At 36.0% G+C, this 23,397-nt stretch overlaps 1 protein-coding gene across 2 annotated transcripts in view; it reads left to right on the forward strand.

Moving 5' to 3' along the window:
• The first annotated feature begins 3,267 nt into the window (after positions 1–3,267).
• Positions 3,268–23,397, forward strand: part of arfip1 (ADP-ribosylation factor interacting protein 1 (arfaptin 1)) — a 39,700-nt gene continuing 19,570 nt past the window's right edge. For both annotated transcript variants that reach the window (XM_056459488.1, XM_056459496.1), the window contains exons 1-3: positions 3,268–3,358; positions 7,830–8,146; positions 22,036–22,134. In XM_056459488.1, coding sequence (XP_056315463.1) covers positions 7,832–8,146; positions 22,036–22,134 — 414 coding nt within the window. In that variant the 5' untranslated portion in view covers positions 3,268–3,358; positions 7,830–7,831. The remainder of the gene's footprint in view (positions 3,359–7,829; positions 8,147–22,035; positions 22,135–23,397) is intronic.

Here is a 23,397-nt window from a genome sequence, read left to right on the forward strand (position 1 = left end):
TTGTGTATTGTTTTCCTAAAATACAGATTTGTTTGACTTTAGATTACGTTATACAGTTTTATAATCCATGACACTGGACTGATTAATATACCACAAACTTCACAGACCAACACTTTCAGTCAGTCACAGGTGTATCTGTGGTCTGTAGATCCACTAATGAACTCAGAAATGTTTTATATATAAATATGTGTAATCAGTACTGAGACAATACCATAATGACTTCTTTAGTCTGTTTTTGGCACTACATTTTTAAACACTATTTCCTCTGAAAGGCTTTAATTCAATTCATCTTTATTTCTATAGCGCTTTTACAATGTAGATTGTGTCAAAGCAGAACAGAAACTTCAAAGCAGTTTTCAGAGTTCAGTTTAGTTCAGTTTAGATCAATGTGGTTTAAATTTCACTGCTGAAAGTCCAAACACTGAAGAGCAAATCCATCGATGCACAGCTCCACAAACCTCAAAACAAGCAAGCCAGAGGCAACAGTGGTGAGGAACAAACTTCACCAATTGACGAAAGTGAAGAAAAAAAAACTTTGAAAGAAACCAGGCTCAGTTGGGCATGACCATTTCTCCTCTGGCCAGACTTTTTCTGCTGAGCTGCAGTCCAGGTGCCGGATGCTGAAGAATGCTAGACGATCATCGTGGAGAAGCTGCAGGTGCGAGTAGGTCACAACTGCAGCTTGGGCTCAATGCGAAGACTCTTCTGTCACTGTTGTCTTTCAGGAATCTGTCTTTTCAAGATACAATCAACAGCTCTGCTCAGACCTCCTATTACGACTCAGCAATGCTCTTTTCTCAATGGTCAGCTCGGCGTTTAACATTATCATCCCAAAACTTCTCCTGCCCAAATTAACTCAGCTCTCTGTGCCCACTTCTGTCTGTCAGTGGATCAACAGCTTCCTAACGGACAGGCAGCAGCTGGTGAATCTGGGAAAATTCTCATCCAGTATCCGCACAATCAGCACTGGTGCCCCCCAGGGGTGTGTCCTCTCCCCACTGCTCTTCTCCCTGTACATGAATGGCTACACTTCAAAAGACTCCTCTGTCAAGCTCTTGAAGTTTGCAGATGACACCACACTTATCGGCCTCATTCAGGATGGTGATGAGTCTGCTTACAGACAGGAGGTTAAGGAGTTGACTGTCTGGTGCAGTCACAACAACCTGGAGCTCAAAACAGTGGAGATAATAGTGGACTTCAGGAAAACCCCCCTGCTCTCCCCCCACTGAACATCATATAATTTGCACATAACAGCTGCACATTTATATATAGTATATAGTTATATATAGTAATATACCTGTACATACACTTGTCAATTTGTTTATTTGCATTCACTACTTCTATTTTTTAAAATATATTTATTATCTGTTTTTTGTCCTGTCTCTGTAATCCTGTTGCACTGTAGAAGCTCTGTCACAAAAACAAATTCCTCGTATGTGTGAACATACCTGGCAATAAACCTCTTTCTGATTCTAATCTGCAACTTCGAATACAAAACACAAGTGTAAGGGGATTTTAGTTGTTGTATCGTAAAGATCTGCACAACCTAATTTGAAAACCCATAGAGAATAAGGCTGAAAATAAATGTTGCAACAAAACATCTAAAACAATATCAGAATTACGTAAAAAAAATCACTTTCTTACACTGCATGTATGTGCAAAAAAATAAACAAATGAAATGTTTAAAACAAGAAGAATGAAATGAATATGTATTCAGGCATTTTTCATATTTCCAATTAGCAAACTTGATTGGAGAGTCAGTATTTGCAGTATTGTATTGGAAAACAGAGGGTTCTACAATCAAAGACAATGCAATGTCCAAGAGTGCCTAGGGCTAGGCTGTTGTAAATTTTAAATATTCCCTGCCATCTAGTGGCTGAATTGTTTCAAACTCACTGCTCTCAACATTGCTTACTACTTTACACACTACTTAATTACACAAGCACTGTAATATGAATAATTTGAAAAACTGTTTTAAAAACTCTTTTTCTTTTTTTACAAGAAAATCATTATTGTAATTTCATTCTAGGTTTTTTTTGAAGGGTCACTGAGAAGACAGGTACTAATATTAATTAGAAATTATTTTGCATTATTTTATTTTATTCATTTAAAAAATAAATGTAAATATGCTATTGTAGTTTTCTGTTTGTGCACTAACGGAAATAAATGTTTAATTTTTTTAATTATATTTCAAATTCAATGTATGTGTATCTAAAATCCTCCAAATGATCCACTTTAGCTACTCTTCAGGATTCTTTGATGAATAAAAAGTAATAAAAAGGATCTGAAATACTATCTTATGTAGCTTTAATGTTTTACTGTCATTGTTGATCGATTTCGTTTAGTTTTTCCTTGATGAATGAAGGTACTTTTTTAAAGAAAAAATATATTTAATGGTATTTAAATTTAAATTGCATAAGTGCTTCTCGAGCAGCAAATCAGCATATTCGAATTTCTGTAGGATCAAGCGACACTGAAAAAATACATACAGCTGTTAATAAAATGATGCATACAGTAAATAAATAAACTATTTATACAATTTGTTATATCAAATAAACACAGACTTGCTTACCTTGGTAACTCATTCATTCATTCATTCATTTTCTTTTCGGCTTAGTCCCTTTATTAATCCGGGGTCGCCACAGCGGAATGAACCTCCACCTTGGCAACTAATCTAAATTAAATAGGATAATAGATAGCCTATTTAAATTGAACAGGGACAAAACTAAAGTAACAATAATTTAAACATTAAACATTAAAACCAAAAATAAAGTGCATAACAATTTTAAAACTAACTGAATCAAAACTTACTACACATTTTCTCTCTCTCTCTTAAATGTTTCTTTTCTTTTTTCTTTTATTAATTTATCATTATTTGTTTTAGTTAATGCACCATGCTGCCAACTTCAACTTTTGGTGCTGACCTAGGTTTGTTAACTGTCACAAAAATCTGATAAATAAATCGTATTAAAAATAACTTACTATACAACGCATTATAAAATATAGGCTACACAAGGCAATCAAAATATGAATAAATTGCATCCCGTTATCCAAATAATATTAAAAATAACACTTTAAAAAAGCTAGTCCTGCAGTTAGGCTACTGTACGACACTGTATTGTTTATCGACGTTAGCAATGTTTTTTGACCGCTAGGAGACAGACATGCTGTGGCTCAAGTACATGTAGCTACTGACACTCACGTCCTCTTCCGGGTGTGTTTGAAAAGACTTTCACTGGGCTGTGGAGGGGCTCGCAGCGTATCGAATGATACACAAAGCAACTCAAACTCAAACCGGGGTCGTTTTTATGAACAGAGTCGTGCAACAGCGAAGAGAACAGCGGTAATCGGTGTGCAGGTGAGTGTTGTTGAACACGATCAACTGTTGCATCGGGACTCGTGTGTGATGATGACTGCAGGCAGGCGTGATGGCTTCAGTGTGCAGGGCTGATCTTCTGTCTTTTCTTATGCCACGGGGGGAAAGTGATTAAACCAAGTTCAGTGTTTTAAACGGGAATTTTTATCTTATTGTCTTAATATCATTGCGCCTCAGGTGAAGAGATGGGCGAAAAAAATGAATGTCATCCATCCATATTCTGGATCTGTAATACGTTCATCCTTAATGAAGAAGATCGCAAAAAGCGGTATAGAGAGTTAAGCTGAATGTTTATTGTGTTTTGTAACGCATAGCTCGGCTGAAGTGCTTGAGGCAAGGGAAGTAACTCAATCGCAACTTTGTGACGTGCGAGGCGCAACAATGAAGCAACGCTGGGAAACCGAATAGCAGGAAGGACCGAAAAATGTGTAAATGTACGACGAAACTTGTGTTTGTGTAGCTGGTGGTTCTAATGGGAACCTTATTTCGCTTTTGGGTTTGTTTATGTGTATCGTTTCTGAACACTGGAAAGTAAAAAAGCGTTTACGTGTCCATGACGCGAGTTAACGAACCCTACTATGGCAAACGATTGGTTCGTGAATAATAATTTGGTCATGTGACGGTGCGCTCAAATGAATAGTACGAAGCGTGACCTAAGATGTTCGTGTGCGAAGCCTTCGCCATACTAAGTTTCATAACTTATTGCCCATGACTTTTTTAAAGGAACAGTTGGCTTCTTCCTGCAATTGTATATGGTCTACTTTTAATTAGATTCTATTTTCTATTATTATATTGCTTGTCTGTTTCTTCATTTCAGGCTGTCTGAGTAGGGGTAGAGCGGGGCACAAAGTAACACTTTTTGGTTTTGGTCAAATAATGAACAAAGTAATGGGGTTAGACAAACCGTATTTTTTTACCAAGAACACACAGGCCTCTCCTACAAATGATCACTGGTTGTATGATCGTCGGACCTATGGTTTCTGTGCAGTTGCCAAAAGTGAACACAATTATTTTTACTTCAGTTTACTTTTAATAGTATATTTCCTTAGTACTTAACTCAATTTTATGTTTTTTTATGTCAATTGTATGTTTTACTTAACTCATGTTTTTTTATTATTCATGTTTATTTATTAATCTGTTGGATAAATCTATTATTATTTATTTGCAAAAAGTGTTTTCTATTAAAAAACATTTTATACAGAAAGTTCTCAACATTCATTCATTTTCTTTTCGGCTTAGTCCCTTTATCAACCTGGGGTCACCTCAGCAGAATGAACCGCCAACTTATCCAGCATATGTTTTACGCAGCGGATGCCCTCCCAGCTGCAACCCATCACTGGGAAACACCCACACACTCTCATTCACACACATACACCATGGACAGTTTTAGCTTTCCCAACTCACCTGTACTACATTTCTTTGGACTTGTGGGGGAAACCGTAGCACCCGTTGGAAACCCACGCGAACGCGGAGAGAACATGCAAACTCCACACAGAAATGCCAACTGACCCAGCCGAGACTCGAACCAGCAACCTTCTTGCTGTGAGGCAACAACACCACCTACTGCGCCACCAAGTTCTCAACATTACACTTAAAATTAAAAATATATAATTTGTTTAGTTTGTGTCCAACAGTGTGTGGCTTGTTTGTTCTCTCTGTTACAACTAACCCTGCGGAATGCCCACAACAAAAAACAAACATTAAAGCGCAAACGAGCAGGATGATGGTGTCTGCTGCTTCAGAGGCATTAATAGACTAATTAATATCACAGAAAATCAGCACGTCGGTAATATGTTTTTCCCATATAACAAAACAAGGTCATTTGTAAAGAGCTGTTGGAGAATTGTTCCCACAGCATGAGGAAATACAACAACCAGCACCTAAAAAAGTACCACAGGTATGAGGAGCGTCTTGCTAAAAAGTCAACTAAAAGTAATGCCAGTGCAAATCGAAATCGCAATATCTGTTAAAAAAAATTGCAAATAGATATTTTCCCCAAATCACACAGCCCTACTTTTGAGTGTGAAAGTATGCAAGCTTTGGGAGATACTGCTTCCTCGTTAACGGATTGTTATGTTGGTTAAATCATCCACACATCATCCCCATTTCTTTCATATATATTTTCCCACCTTATTCGAGAAGCAGCAGCAGGTAGTTCTCACATTCACACGTCTTTCATGCAGATAAATCTCCTCAGGTCTTTGGATAATTCTGCATTCAGGTGTTAATGTCCAAACATGTCTTTATATACTGATTCTATTTTCAAAAACTATTTAGGATAAATAGTATGTGAAGTGGGACGCAGCAATTTTGTGTTTTTTACATCTTTCAAAATGGTTCCATCTTTTAGCCTAGAAGACGGTAATCGCAACAATGAACGATTTTAGTTCCATACTTTCACAGATAAAAAAAAATTTATGCTGCAAAATTTTTTTCTTCTGTGTTTCTCATCCAAATTTCTCCAAACTTTTTTTAATAATTGGCAGGAAGACGTCTCCCGACACGCCATGGTTAGCCCTAAGCAACTACCATAAAACTGTTACATTTTACCCCATGTTACTTTGTGCCCCACACTCCCCTACATTTTCACAATTTACAGGAAATACTAGAGAAATTTCCTTGTACAAGATTGTTTAACAATCTGCAAAACTAGGACACGTTTTCATTGCATGCAATAAACTTGAATTGTGTAAATGTCAGAGTGGAAGCAGGATGATAAACTGGAGTAGCTTTGAGCATTGCTTTTTATATTGTTGTTTTTTGTATGTAAATACATGTAGTACTCAGTTAAATATCCGAGCTACATTTTTCAGGAAGCATCATCACATGTAATTGGAACTATAAAGTCACTATATACAGTCCTGTGCTGTGTTTAAAATCACCCCCATTCCTTCCTATTGCCTACATTAGTTCAATTGAATGTGCGAGTAAAGATGAACAATTGATATTGCTCTCTTAAACCCTGCTCACACTGTGAGATTTCAGCCTTGATTTTGTCATGTGAGACAATTTTGGGAAATCCTAAATGATTCCTGAAATCCTAGGCTAAAATCTGTGATCTTTGGTTTGACATGTTCCCAGACAGCCACTTAGTGCCCGTTGCGATCTGATTTTTCCTGGAATGAAGTTCAGGCAATGTCAGAAGATTTCAGACAATTTTACAGCAGTGTTACAACAGCTGAGATGAGCGTCAATGCAAGAACCAATAGAAGCTTCGAGTTTGATCCATGCAACAATTGAAATGACTGCAGGGAAATGTCAAAACAGTTTTTTTCTTTCTTGTTTTATTATTGAGACACGCCTTGTGCAAAATTGCCGCTACAGATTGTTTACGTTTGCTGCGAGGAATCATTTCGGAACGCGGGATAGTGAAAGTGTCATGGTAGGATGACGTCAAACTCTGGGGTGTTTCCTTTCGTGTTTGGCACCTCTGCATTGTCGTTCAGTTTGACTTTATGATATGGTAGCTAAGTTTTTTTTCTTGTAGTATAATAATCATTTTGAGTCTTAGCAAACTGCCAGGTTTCGTATAGTACTAAAGAAAATGTTTAAGATTTTAAAGGTTTAATTTTAATAAAAAACGTCTACCTGTATGATAAAGTGTTGTATATTTGACAAGCTATATATATATATATATATATATATATATATATATAGATAGATAGATAGATAGATAGATAGATAGATAGATAGATAGATAGATAGATTGCATTATTCATGCAGCTCCATTGTATTTTATCATACAACAGTTTGCTTATAGACCATTTTAATGTGGTCATGTCATTGGCCCATAAACATTTCCTGCTTGTCATCAAATTATTTCATAACTGTAGAAAGAGGCAATTCAATCATAATGTTAAAACAGCTCTCATAACATTATTTATCAATATGTGGCTCTTTTTGCATTCTAGCAAGCTATAGAAATGAATAATGTAAAACAGGAAATTTGTTGGGACCATTGTTTCTGTTTACGTCCCTCAAAACGGTCTATTCTTAAACCATATCACACTCCTGTAAAACTAGTTTGCTTTAGAAGAAACGCATCTCTTATTAAACTATAAATATTTTGGATGTGAGTGACTATTTCCTTCTAGCCCTGAATTTGCATTTCTCTATGTAAAGGAATGTTAGATGTAATAGACCATATGACTTTTTTGTTAAACAATGTTAACTAAAAGGCAATTGAAACTAACATTTGGTCAGAAAGATTATGCTTGTGGTGGTTTATTAACCTAACTGTTGCAAGCTCTGTCATCGAACAGAGAAAAAAGTCAACTTTCAGCTTTGGTTCCTGTCTATATTAACCTGTAAAAAATTGGTGTTGGTTTATACTACTTAAGTTTGTTTTGTAATGGTTGATTCCAGCCTCAAGGGGATACTAACCTTAACTTAAATTCAGCACGAGAATCAGAAACAGACTTGGTCAGCTGCTCACATCTATGTTTACTTTCAGGAATGTCAGAAGCTAGTTTTGACTTGGAGAAGAATGCCTCACAGGAAAAACAGTCGGATCCTAATGAACAGAGCTGCCAAAACACTGCTGACTCTCTGAGCCAATCAAAGGCCAGAAAAAACAGCCTGGATGAAACGCAGATGACTGAAATTGACATCAGTGAGAACGAAGAGGTTGAAAACCACAGTAATACTCTCAGTGAGGATGATGGTGATGAAGATGAGGATTCTGAGGCCCAGAGTAAAACTAGTGGAGTCGTTCAAGATAATGCTGATTTTCAAAGAACGAGCAGTGTGGCAACCGAAGCTGATGTGAAGGTGACCATAATGATGTAGTGAAACCTGTAGCTTATGGAGCTAAAAATATGCCAAAACAATCTGAATTTGAATTTTGTAAATTTTAAATTATTGACAATTGTAATTTAATGAATCCAATTTTTTATATATATGCCATTAAAAAAATTGAATTTGAATTTCTTAATTTGAATTTGAATTTCCTAACTTGATTATTGAACATCTGAAATTTAAGACAACTGAATTTTTTAAGGCTGATTTATTTATAGATTTATTTTTTTACTTCAGATTTTTTGTGTTCTGAATTCCTAGACTGCAGATATCCAGTTTGTAAAATACAGTTTCAAGTTTTCAAGATGAAGAAATTCAGAATCAGCTCTTTATCCCTCAAAATACCAAAAACATAAAATAAAATTCATTAACCAATGAGATATAATTTAATTAAATATATGAATTTGCTTCACTGAAGCATGTATATATTTATTACGCAAACTACTGAAAATAGCTGACCCCCCGATAGTCAGTTTGCAGAAGAATTGTTTCCTCCTGAGCCTGACATACACCAGTAAACTCACACAGCTCTGTGATTGGCCAAAATGCTTAGTTTGACTTTTCGATGATCTTCTACTCTTCCCTGCTGATCACCATTTACCTACTTTCAGCTGAATCTGAATTTCACTAACTGAATTTCTGCTTTTGAATTTTACAATATTGAATTTGATGATCTGAATGTCTTCATCTTGAAAACTTGAAGCTGTATTTCTGACTGTATGAAGTTTGAAAATGCGTCTATAAAAATCAGCCTTGAAAAAAATTCAGTTGTCTTAAATTTCAGATGTTCAATATTCAAGTTAGGAAATTCAAATTAAGAAATTCAAATTCAAAAAAATTTAATGGCATATAAAATTACAATTTATTTTTTAAATTGCAATTGTCAATATTTCAAATTAACACAATTCAAATTCAGATTGTTTTGGCATATTTTTAGCTCCATAGTAGCTTGGCTTATGCTTGATTTCACTCATATCCGTTGCTGTCATTTCAGACATTTTTTAAAAATCGATAATAATAATCAACCAAATTGTGCCTGAAATTACAACTGCCTGAATACGACAGTGTTATGAGGCTTCTCTTTGTGTTTACATGTCTTTGTGAGGTGTCCTCTGTCCCTTTGTTTGGGCAATGGTGCAATGTTTTTGTGTATCCTGGTAAAATGTGCTTGGTGGTGGTTTTGTTGCATCTAAATCTTTTACGTTTTTTTCTTCTTTGTGCTCTGAAGTTTGCAGTCTTGTCCTTGCTGTTGTTGGTGGTGATTTATTTATTTATTTATATTTTTGAGAAAATCTGATTCACAGATTTCCTATGTAGCATATACAAGGCTGAAATTAACAGGGGCTTGTGGCAAAAATGCTCCAAACTGATACCAAAATAATTGTATGTTTCTTCGCAATCAAAATAATCAGTTACGCAATTAAAGTGAAATGTGAAAGAATGGAAGGTGCCAGTTCACAGCTTTACATTTAAAGGAAACTTCTGCCATCATTTACTCATCCTCCACTTTTTCCAAACTTGTTTGAGTTTATTTCTTCTGTTGAACACAAATGACATTTTGAAGAATGTAGGAAAACAGCAGACATCCAATGTGGGAACAAAAATGCTATGGAAGTCAATGGATAGCGGTTTCCAGCATTCTTCAGAATATATTGTTTTGTGCTTAACAGAAGTAGGGATGCAACGATTAATCAATTTCACTATTAATCGCGCTTTAATTCATCACGTTTAATTAATCGTAAAGGCTTCTCAGCATCGCGTTTTTGCACGGAACAAAACTGCTGCAACTAAACAAAGTGATGCCAACAGTGCGCTAGTTTAAAGGCTATTCACATATCACATCCACACTTAATCCACATTTGTGGACACATTTGTTCTCTTTAAAAGAGAAATACTTACAATGGATTTTACATTAGATAAATACTATTTATTTATTTATTTATTCATTGTTCTGTTATTTATTTTCAATGTCAATTATTATTATGTTTAAATGTCAAAAACATTTTTTCACTTGTATTTAAGTCCAAAGAGAAATGGACTATTAGAGCAATAACACATTACGATATAAGGAGTTTTCATATGATTTTCTAAACTAGTAGTGTTTTGAAATTAATGAATGCATAATAATTGTGAAAACCATGATTATTTTTCAGACTATAATCATACAACCAAAATCTATAATCGTTGCATCCCTAAACAGAAGAAAGAAATACATACAAACTTAATTTAGATTAATGTACAACCACTTAAGTGTGAGGAAATGTTAGTTATCTATTTACCTCACTATGTCTTTTGTTTCTTGTGCATATTCTTGTTGTTGTTTTACAGAGTTCTGATCATAACCATAATAATAACAAATCAAACAATGGCCAATAACATGTTTGAGTTAGTTTCCAGGGGGTCCACTGGGTCTTAAAAAGTATTTAATCTATTTAGAGAAATGTAAGGCTTTTAAAAAGTATTAAAATATCTTAAATGCTATATTACAAGGTATTAAACTTAGTATCAGTATGCTAAAATTTACCTGGATATTGGGATGCTGTGTATTTTATGAAATCAAAAACAATCCTGCTAGATCAGGCCGCTTTGTTTACTGCAGTAACCAGGTAAACACTGTTATTCCTGCTGCTAAGGTGCCACTTGCTGGATTAACATTTTTATTCAGTATGTAAATACAGTTTTGGTTTAGGATTCGTTTCTTGCAATCAGTATTTAGTAAATATACTGCAAGTTAAAATGTCTGCAATGTTACTAATTGAAACCTGAAGTGGTGATGAGGTTTTAAAATGTATGCAAAGAGTCTTTAAAATGTTATTGAATTTCAATCTCTGATTCATGTATGTATCCTTTTTCTGAAAACATCAAAGTTTTGTTGTTTGCAAATGTGTGCTGTGCGCAGCCTAATTTGTGCTCTTTCTAGTTCTGTCATAAACAACAAGCTGTAGATTATCTAAAAAAGAAATTAGTTTAACCACACAGACAGATCTAGTGATAATGGGGGTTGTTGTGGAAGTCATATATATTTGTGTAGCCAGAATTGATGAAGCTTTATGTTTACAGCAATATTGCTGCTGTTCAGCAAAATATATATTAAGGATTTATTTTATTTTATGTTTTGGTCATAGTATTGCAGGTCTGTTCGCGTAGTTTTAGGCAAGGCATTTCACAAGGACGGGACTTTAAAGCTGAAAGTCCTTGCAATCGATTTTTTGCCCCTAAATGGAATTGAACCACGAAGTGACGTTTGGTAGCACTCTTTTGTCTTGTTTATAACCACAAGACTAAATTTGACCACACACACTCATAACATATGTACTCATAACACATAACCAATACAGTCTCTTTCAAATGAACCTATTCATTTGTTATTAGTTTTATCAGTATGGCTATTTATCCGTTTTAGTACACAGTGCATTTGTATTTGCATTTCTTTGATATCTAGAACAACTATCTGCACTTTTTTTAAGAATAGCAACCATAAAATAGGTCCTTGTCAGCAGTAACAAACTAACATTGGTTAACTGTCAGCGCTGCACAGATAGCTCAGATAGCTCATCAGCGTGTCCTGATAAAGGAAATGGTACCTGAATATGTTATCTTGTCAAAAGTCTTTGTTTTCTTTGTGATAACTGAGGGCTTTGCATAACTGGACAAAAACACTATGGAATCAATATACCAAAAGAAGGTTCCATTTTTACAGCTGAAATACATGCCTTGCTTTTAGCTTTAAAATGTGTTGATAATGCACAACAAACTAGTTTTGTCATTTTTACGAACTCTAAATTAATCCTTCAGATTATTGACTTTTTAACTTTCTGATCATCTTTAGATTGATTGTATTTTTAATTTTAACCAAAGTAAACCATCTACAGAATCAATTTTATGTTGATTTTCTTATATATATATATATATATATATATATATATATATATATATATATATATATATATATTTATTCATTTTATTTATTTATTTATTTATTTTTATTTTTATTTTTTTTGCTCCATGTTAGGCCATGTTAGACTTTCAGGAAATGAGTGAGCTGATACCAATATCAGATTCCTCCTTCAGAGATCAGAGTTTTTATAAACTATTATAAATAAGTGGAAAGAGGAGTAGAATACATGGACGAATCAGAATGATAAAGTACATGAAATTCATCAACATGTTAAAATATGTCTCAGAAAGGTCTGGTTCATGCAGACTTTAAAGGCTTAGTTCTAGCTCATTTGTTACCCACAATGTTTCAAGATTTTATTAAGAAAATATTGCATAATCTGAAATAGTGACTTTCGTAACTGACAATAAAAATTATGTGAGCTGACCGGGGCTTAACTGTAATGATACAATACTCCCAAGTACACTTTTGTGAACCAAAAAAAGTTTTCCCCATCAGATTAGGTTGTGCGTTTACTATGGGCATTACAAGACTTTCATATTACACTGCTGACTCTAGTGGCAATATGCCTTACTGCCCATAATAAACGCGCACCCTGACCTGATGAAAAAGAGAGGACAAAGGTGAACAAGGGCACACAAAATATTCATGGAGCTACATATGATTACCGTTGAACCACTGAAGTCACATGGAACATTTTGAAAAGTTATTTTCTGGACTTGTCTCTGTCTCTGGAACTTTGTTGTTTATGGAGGATTCATTTAAAATATCTTAATTTGTGTTCTGAAGATGAAAGATTGTCTAGGGGGATTGGAACAAGATGAATGCGAGTAATTCATGGTAGAAAACGCTTTAATGAAATTGTTAATGCTCATCTTTATTCGATAGTTTTAGATCTTTTTTCATTATATATGAATGTAAAAAATCTTATGTTATAGCTTGTGTTTGTTTGTATTTTCTCAATTGCTTTGACATGGAAATAACCCGGAATGCTGACATGGCATTAAACAAAAACAGGTTTTTGTATAAACCTATATTGAATTGGATTAATTTGAGCACTTATTAGGCTAACCAAACATGTTGCTTATATGGAGATCTCATGATAGCAGCTCTGTCTTCAGGATGTCTGATCAGATTGCTGGAGTTTCTGTTGGTTTCGTTGTTAAAGTCTCTAAGCAACTAAACTCTAGGGGCCTCTTTTGACCGATGCTGCTTTAATCATCAAATCTGGCGGTGACGCATTGTGTACCAGTGCAGAGTTGTGACTTTGAAAGACATTGTTGATAGTCATTGGAGTACGAATGAACTCGCGTAAAACAAAATGTGATGCCACGTCTATCCAGATTTGAATCGCTCATAAGAGTAACAAGTGAGAACCAAGATTGTCATTTGATTCATCTGAGAGAGTTTAGCGTCACTGACCTCCTGGTGTGAAGGTATCAGGTGGCTTTGAAAGATTCATGCACTGCTATTGGACACTGTGTGCTGTTTTCACCTGCCGGACAAACAAGCGGCATGTCTTAAACATCCAAACCACTCTCAGCAGAACTTTAATGGTCTTTCAAATGGCCCGTTTCCACTGAGTGGTACGGTACGGTTCGGTTTGGTTTGGTACGCTTTTATAGCCGTTTCCACTGTCAAAAAGCGTACCGAACCGAACCGTACCGTACCACTTTTTTGGCACCCTTTCGAAAGGGTACCAAAGACGAGAAACGGTACCAAAAGGCGGAGCTAGACGCGCAGCTGAACGCTATTGGTTTACAGAGATACGTCATTCGCTTACGCAACAAGCCAGAATGAAAACAAAAAACCCGCCATGTTTGAAATACACAGCCGACGAGCCGAGACATTACAGCGGAATGATTTATACATATAATAACGAGCCATGGTCGACCTGGGCTCAAACAAACCTTGTCGTCGTCTTGATAAACAGCCACAAAGCCAAGAAGAAGAGCAGATTTACCCTGTGCCCCGTAGTTTTTTACGAGGCAGTCTGAGGCGCGAGCGGTTTCGCTTTCTTGCTAGCGTTTGCGCGCGTCTCTAACATTATATCTGAAACTAGATATTAAAGTTTGAGGACAAACTTTATGGTGGCTTGAAAAGCCGAGTCTGAATTAGCATGTTACTAGCATGATTTAGCAAGTAACTAGCATGATTCTAACATAAATTAGCATGTAACTAGCATGATTGTAGCATGGATTAGCATGTTACTAGCATGTTTCTAGCATGAATTAGCATGATTCTAGCATGAATTAGCATGTTACTAGCATGTTTCTAGCATGAGTTAGCATGTTACTAGCATGTTTCTAGCATGAATTAGCATGTTACTAGCATGATTCTAGCATGAATTAGCATGTTACTAGTATGTTTCTAGCATGATTTAGCATGTTATTAGCATGATTGTAGCATGAATTAGCATGTTTCTAGCATGAATTAGCATGTTATTAGCATGATTCTAGCATGAATTAGCATGTTACTAGCATGATTCCAGCATGAATTAGCATGTTACTAACATGTTTCTAGCATGAATTAGCATGTTACTAGCATGATTCTAGCATGAATTAGCATGTTACTAGCATGATTCTAGCATGAATTAGCATGTTATTAGCATGATTCTAGTATGAATTTGCATGTTTTTAGCATGATTCTAGCATGAATTAGCATGTTACTAGCATGATTCTAGCATGAATTAGCATGTTACTAGCATGATTCTAGCATGGATTAGCATGTAACTAGCATGATTCTAGCATGAATTAGCATGTTACTAGCATGTTTCTAATATGAATTAGCATGTTATTAGCATGATTCTAGCATGAATTAGCATGTTACTAGCATGATTCTAGCATGAATTAGCATGTTACTAGCATGTTTCTAGCATGAATTAGCATGTTACTAGCATGATTCTAGCATGAATTAGCATGTTACTAGCATGTTTCTAGCATGAATTAGCATGTCATTAGCATGATTCTAGCATGAATTAGCATGTTTCTAGCATGAATTAGCATGTTACTAGCATGTTTCTAGCATGAATTAGCATGTTATTAGCATGATTCTAGCATGAATTAGCATGTTACTAGCATGATTCTAGCATGAATTAGCATGTTACTAGCATGATTCTAGCATGAATTAGCATGTTACTAGCATGTTTCTAGCATGAATTAGCATGTTACTAGCATGATTCTAGCATGAATTAGCATGTTACTAGCATGTTTCTAGCATGAATTAGCATGTTACTAGCATGATTCTAGCATGAATTAGCATGTAAATAGCATGTTTCTAGCATGAATTAGCATGTTACTAGCATGATTCTAGCATGAATTAGCATGTTACTAGCATGATTCTAGCATGGATTAGCATGTTACTAGCATGTTTCTAGCATGAATTAGCAGGTTACTAGCATGATTCTAGCATGAATTAGCATGTTACTAGCATGTTTCTAGCATGAATTAGCATGTTACTAGCATGATTCTAGCATGAATTAGCATGTTACTAGCATGATTCTAGCATGAATTAGCATGTTATTAGCATGATTCTAGCATGAATTATCATGTTACTAGCATGATTCTAGCATGTTACTAGCATGTTTCTAGCATGAATTAGCATGTTACTAGCATGTTTCTAGCATGAATTAGCATGTTGTTAGCATGATTCTAGCATGAATTAGCATGTTTCTAGCATGAATTAGCATGTAACTAGCATGATTCTAGCATTAATTAGCATGTAACTAGCATGTTACTAGCATGATTCTAGCATGAGTCAGCTTGTTTCTAGCATGAATTAGCAGGTTACTAGCATGATTCTAGCATGAATTAGCATGTTACTAGCATGTTTCTAGCATGAATTAGCATGTTACTAGCATGAATTAGCATGTTACTAGCATGATTCTAGCATGAATTAGCATGTTATTAGCATGATTCTAGCATGAATTATCATGTTACTAGCATGATTCTAGCATGTTACTAGCATGTTTCTAGCATGAATTAGCATGTTACTAGCATGTTTCTAGCATGAATTAGCATGTTGTTAGCATGATTCTAGCATGAATTAGCATGTAACTAGCATGATTCTAGCATTAATTAGCATGTAACTAGCATGTTACTAGCATGATTCTAGCATGAGTCAGCTTGTTTCTAGCATGAATTAGCATGTTGTTAGCATGATTCTAGCATGAATTAGCATGTTACTAGCATGACTAGCATGTCACTATCGTGTTGCTAGCACCTTTCTAGCAAGATTAGCATGTCAGTAGGATGTTAAAACTGTTAGCGTGTGTTAGAATAGCTTGTCACAGTCTCTGGGACAGTTGCTAGGGTGCTGAAATTGGTTGCTAGGGAGTGGCTAGTAAGTTTAAAGGTAATCAGTGATTGGCTGCTGGCTAGACTGAGTTGAATGAGGCCAGACTCTAGTCTGTAGGACAGTCTGATGCAGAGTTATGAGCTCACAAAGGTTGATCCAATGTTAAGTCAATGGGAGTCTTTTACAATGGAAGTCTATGGGACAGTTGCTAGGGTGCTGTAAGTGGTTGCTAGGGAGTGGCTAGTAAGTTAAAAAGTCATCAGTTATTGGCTGCTGGCTAGACTGAGTTAAATGAGTCCAGTTAGAAGTCTGTAGGACAGTCTGATGCAGAGTTATGAGCTCACAAAGTTTGACCCAATGTTAAGTCAATGGGACTTTTGGGATTTTTCTGGGTCGTTTTTCGGAAAACCCAAAGTCGGATCAGTTAGAAAAGATATAGCAACCCGAGTCAGACCAGTTTGAAGGTTTGACGAAAGTTTGAAGTATGTAGCTTGAAAGGCCTAGGAGGAGATACACTTAGAAATTAGTCTCAGAAGAAGAAGAAGAAGAAGAAGAAGAAGAATAAGTTTAAGATAGATAACAATATGCTGGCTTTTCAAGCCACCATAATAACAAACTTCTTGAGCTGATGATAATAACCTGCGCTTGATTATTGATGTGCTTTTAAAACCCGATCCTGTCAGACACTGACAAACGCGAGAGTGAAGCGTGAAGAAACAAAGGAGAAGCCGGAAAAAAAGGAGCACATTATTTTTTCAACAAACATGAACAAAATGCCATGTATAACTAACTTATTATCTTCACCTTTTGGACTATTATGAACTCAGATTGACGGAATTACTGTCTAACAGAGGCTACGTGTGCTGCGGAAGATTACAGACACAGATGAGAGGTTTTCACTGACTAGGCTATAATTTGTATTGTTTTGAACCTAAATACGGACGAAAATGTCTGCTGTGTGTATTTCTTCTGTAGTTGGTAACATTTCAGAGACTGCAAGGGGCTGTATGCGTCTATATATGTTCATTTATTTAGTTATTTAATATAATTACAGACGTTACAGTAGGCTGTTTCGCACTATCATTGATCTGCAGTTATAATCAACTCATGTTCATTGAAAAATTACTAATAAACATTTCTACACAAGCATTTATGTGTATGAAGCATCTGTTTTGTGAGAAGTGCTTCTCATATGATATGTAAGTGACCTGTACAGCTTTATTGTAGACATTTCCTCGAGCGAGAATGACGTCGACTGAAACTGTCTGTCATACACCACGCCCACCAAAAGGGTACCCTTGTTAGTGGAAACTTAAGCCTGATAAAGGTGACCCGTACCAAACCGTACCGTACCGGTCAGTGGAAACGAGCCATTAGTAGCTACACATCAAGTCACATGCAACAGCACTTTTGTTGAAATTAGTTGTTGCGGATTTGAAAGGTTCTACCAAATGGTGAAAAGGATGTAGTTCTATTTAGGGCTGTGCCATTAATTGAAAAGCAATCAAAATCAGAACCTATAATTGATTAAAGATTTCCAGGACACTTTCCCTACGTGTCACGTGACCCAGCTCTGTTAAAGGTTGTTTCTGATTTCTACTTCTGTTTTGCAGCCACATTTGATCTCTGGTCGTGATGGACTTGTTCTTGAGCCTTACTTTGCACTACATTGATGATGATTGAAAGCTGCACCAGAGATGCCTTTAGACGGCATATATAACTTGTCCGTAAACTATGAGGGCAAACATTTTTTATTATTAATAATAATCGTAATAGAGTTAAAATGTTCAATTAATTGAGATTTTGATTTTAGACCAAATCATTTGTGACGTCAAATTATTTGTTAAACCAAAAGCAGTGACATCTTGGATACAAAATGGGCTGTGATGCAATTAGTTAAAACTGATTGTATCAATTATTGGATAAAACTAGACATTCATTTTTTTTTGTCGTTGACAAACCTACATCTAGATGAATGTTTTAATAACTACTGGATAACATCATAAGTTGTATAAAATGCTTAGGAGAGGCGATTCCAGTCAGTTCAAAATATACTTATACCATATCGCACCATTGTACTTCTGGTGTCCTGATTTTGGCTCCCGTCTCACAGACATTTCTCGATCCCATCCCCTCTCTCTCGTATTGCTTCGCCGATGGACGATAGACACCACGATGCTGAGCTGGCATCGCGATCTTCCGCCCCTCTTAGTCTTAGTTTTAAAATGGCATTTTAGAACAAAAACGATCCACATCCTCTCTGGCGTTTCACCTAGTGTTTCTGAACAGCTCTCCGTCCACACTACCACTGAAAACGCACATCACGTGACCACACACACAGTCATGCACTCGCAACAGCGGGTACAGGCAGTCAGCGGGTCAGTGCACTGCTTTAATCTTTCGCTTTCACGCTTGTACTTAGTAATTTTAGCAAAAACCTCAGATACTGTTGGTTGGTTCCTGTTGGTTGAGCAGATTTTTAACCAACCAAGTTTGTCGACGCCATTATAACGACACAGATCACTATGCCGATTCATGCCAGAGTCCCATGGAAAAAGTGATTGACAGGTGGTAATTTGTTTGTAACTTATCTTTATTTATTTATTATTTGTTTGGGGGTAAAACTAGTAGTTGAAACGGTAGGCTACATATAAATAATTCATTATTTCCTTCATAAATAATTAATTCACCACCGCCTACGACGACGATGCCATTGTATATCACAATGTTTCACATCGTACGATGCCAAAGTGGTCGACATCGCCGAACCCTAAGAATAATATACTAATAATTATTTATTTCGTAGAGTATACAAAAATTATATTGACCACTTAAACAATCAGCTTATTTGTTACTTTTTTCCCTTAGTTTAGTTTGTGTGACCACTTGAAATAATTGTTGATTTTGTATAATGAATTGGTTAAATGCTTTTGAAGATTAACTTTAGAGATGAACTTAATGCCCACATAAAGTAAGACGGTAGGATAAAAATCTTGCTTCAGTATGTTTAGTAAATAGACAAAACTGCACTGTTCATATGAAAAGAAATCAGTGGCTAAAATCAGGTTTAAATTATGCATGTTGACATAATCAAATTGAACTCAAACACTTTTGCTCTTAATTACCCTAAGGAAATTTACACAGTGATATGCAGTAGATGAAGAGATCAGATTTAAACATATCTCAATTTGATAAACTGTATAGCATAGGTCTCAAACTCGATTTCTGGAGGGCCGCAGCTCGGCACAGTTTGCTCCAACCCTAATCAAACACAGCTGATGAAAATAATTAAGTTGTTCAAGACTACTAGAAACTATTAATCAGGTGTGATTTAGAGGTGGTTGGGTCTAAACTATGCAGAGCTGCGGCTCTCCAGGAATTGAGTTTAAGACCATTGCTGTATAGCAATACAAATCTGTCTATTTTGCAGTGATTTTGCACTATTTTTCTATAATTGTAGTTTTCCTGGGTCTGCAGTCACAGCAAGTGGGCTGGCAATTTTTCACTCAGATGTCATGACGAAACTGCTAAAGATCTATTTGGAGGAGGACAACTCAAAACTTAGAGTTTTAGAATTGTCACATTTTATTAACAACTCAGTCGACATTTTCTTGTTGAGTCAATAACTTATTCATTGTGCACTTTGGGATTTAAAACTATGCTGGAAGTTTTCATTCACTTAGTGGTGTGTTGCAAACTACAAGATAGATAATTTTCTGAAAAATCCATATGAGGGGCACTTTAATGCAAGGAAAATAGTTTTTTAACACCTACGTTTGTTACCAATATTGAATCTTTTATCAGTTGTAGGTCTTGTGACTCTTCCACAGGATAAAGTATAACTATCTGTCTCCACTCTCACTACATTGTATCTCTATGCTCATTGGCCAGATCAGTTATCTTTGCCATTAGTAGCTGGTTTAAATGGTCAGATTGTCAGTCTTAACTTTGTCTCTTCAGTAAACCTGCAGGACATAAGTACCCTTTAGAAATCCTTCTGTGTAGTTTTTGGTTCTCGTATAAACACAGAACGCAGACTGACTGTAATACAGTGGACTTAAGTCTTTCATAAGAACATTTAAAGACTGTCTACAAAGCTGATCAGCAATCTACTTAGTCACTTGGCACAGCTTTCTGATGCAGTGTCACAAAGGCTTGATCTTGTTAATCAGTTTTCCCTGGCCTCCTCTCTTACTTTCTTTTTTTTTTTGCATTATACATTGGATTTGATTATTACTATAGCTCTTCATGTTCAACCCCTCTTTTCTTTAGTTTATTTATTTACTTAATTACTTGCTTACCTACTTCTTTGGGGATTTGTTAAATATCGCTTGTTATTCAGTGAAGGTACTTTATTGTTGAGGTAATCCTGGGACATTTGTTTAGCCTGATCTTAACTCCACCAACTGTCATGTTGTGCTGAGTTGCTAGGATATTTTACCCCTAGAAGGATTTTAGAGGAACTTGAATTCATATGAAATATGGGACATATATATCGTCTCACCCAGTCATTGGGTTCCAGAGTTTGGCAGGTCTGTCTTGCCTTCGGAAAGCATGTGCTATCATGAATTAAGAAGCAGGGTCTTCTCATGGGATAAAAAAACTCCGTTTTAAATGATCATGAGAAACAGTTGTGTCATCACTCCACCAGTAGTTGTGTGCAACATCACCAATTTTGATCCTGCCCCAAAAATTATTTTAAACCCGGAACATGAAATTAGCTGACAAAAGCTCAAAATTATCAAGTTTTCGCCACATTTAAAGCAGACAGATATTAACGTTGTCTTAACTGATGTTCAACTCACACAAATCTGTTAAAATTTCCAAAAAAAGTACTCCAGGGTGTCTTAAATCTTTAAATATACCCATAGTACATTTTCTTGTGCCCGAATGCTTATACAGTCACAGGCCTGTAATGCTTATACAAACACACTCAAATGATAAACTTTCTCTCCATTATGGTTAAATTCTTGCAGTGACAAAAAATGGAACTTAGGGAGTGAAAGGCAAAAAAAAGGTAGTCTGAAATGCAGCCTTTATCCATTGCATTATTTGTGAAAGGCTCTTTAGACTATAAACATTATTACAGTTTAAAATATTTATTAAAAAATAGGATTTTTTATGTATTTGCATAGTTTTTATTTTAAATACAAAAATAAAGCCATTTTTATTAGCAGCACTTCATTAGTCTCACCTGATTTGATGCTCAAGAAGCATTTCCTATCAATGCTATTGTTGTATTAATGTTTTTGTTGAAAGAAAAAATGGCAAATCTGTTAAAGAAATCATAATAATCTCATGTGTTTATATGTGGCTCCTAAGTCATAATAATGTGTAAGATATCAATCCCAAACTGATCAAAATGATTAGCTGATGACAGTGAAATAGTTAGACTTGTATCTGAGTTTTTGATTTCACTACCAATTCTGCTTTCCTGTTGCCGTTCAGTCATTTTTCCAAAGCTGCAGCTGACCCAATCGTATTCATTCTTTATAGATGTCTTATTTTCATTACTTATGGTGCTTGCGGTAAGTCTTCACAAGCCTAGACGGGCCCTGACAATTACGCAAAGCTTTCTGGTGGTGGTTGCAGCTCTGCATCAGAACTCTCAGCTTGACTATTTTATGCTGTTTTCATGAGTTAGTTATTGACGTTGTGTGTGTTAAAGGTGGCTATGGCAGAGGAGGCCCACAGAAGCCCGGCTGCTCAAATCTCAGTCACCAGAAACGGAGAAGCAGACAAGAGTCACGAGGACGTGTTTCAGAGGGTAAGACATCTTACATTGAGCCAACCATCGACTCACAATGCTGCCATTTGAGCAAAGAATGTTTAGACATGAACATTTCCCAAGTATAATGATCTGATGATACTTAATGACACGCATTCTCTTTTCGGTGTTTCTCATGACTGTAGTTATGTTCCTAATTATTGGAAAGGTTGAACAGACTATTTTATTGTTAGAGCATAAATTTCACAGAGAATAATAGAAATGGTGTATGCATTCAAAATAAAAAAATCTGGTTGAAATTTTAGGTTTTTAAATGAAAAAAAAAAATGTATAAGTTTTAAATGGCTAAAATATATTTAATCAATAGTTAAAGCTAATTAATTGGTTTAAAATTAAACATTACATTAGCTTTCTTCCAGGCTATCCACATTTCCTCCAAAGTTACATGTAATTTTGGGTGTTTCATTTTTAATTTTTTGACTTTAACTGCAGTTCGGCAGTTTCACATTCATTCAGCAACAAATTGTTCATGGCCCCGTGACAAACTGAGATATTGGATGCAAGTATTAAGGAAAGACCGATGGAATTTGAAACCGCACACCAAATGAAAAGTAAAAACCCCTGCATATTGCGGGTGTCTGTGGTCCTTTAGGGTTGCTGCTTTAATTGCTGTTTACATGGTAGACTCTTAATCAGAGGATTGTCTTAATCATATTAAAATCAGAGCTTTGCTGTCCATGTAAACATACAGTGCTCAATGAAAGTGCCAGAAGATGTTGCAAGCAGGACCGGATTAACACAAGGGCTAGGCAGCTAGTTCTCTGCAACTCTCACATGGTCGCCCACTGAAGCTAAGCAAGGCCTAGTCAGTACCTGGATGGAAGCACACATGGGAAAGCTAGGTTGCTGCCGAAAGTGGTGTTAATGAGACCAGCGGGGGGCGCCCAACCTGTGGTTTATGTGGGTCCAAATGCCCCAGTATAGTGACGGGGACTCTATACTGCTCAGTGAGCGCCGTCTTTTGGATGAGACGTTAAACCGAAGTCCTGATGAAAATCCCATTATGTTCTTCGAAAAGGAGTAGGGGTTTGCCCCAGCATCCTGGCCAAATTTGCCCACTGGCCTCTGTTCATCATGGCCTCCTTACAATTCTCATATCATAATTGGCGTCACTTTGTCTCCTCTCCACCGATCAGCTGGTGTGTGGTGTGCGGTCTGGTGCAATATGGCTGCTGTCGCGTCATCCAGGTGCATGCTACACACTGGTGGTGGACAAGGGGATTCTTTGAGTGTGCAGAAATG

Source organism: Danio aesculapii, chromosome 1 (genome assembly GCF_903798145.1).
Source record: "Danio aesculapii chromosome 1, fDanAes4.1, whole genome shotgun sequence".
In the NCBI taxonomy this organism is placed as follows: Eukaryota; Metazoa; Chordata; class Actinopteri; order Cypriniformes; family Danionidae; genus Danio; species Danio aesculapii.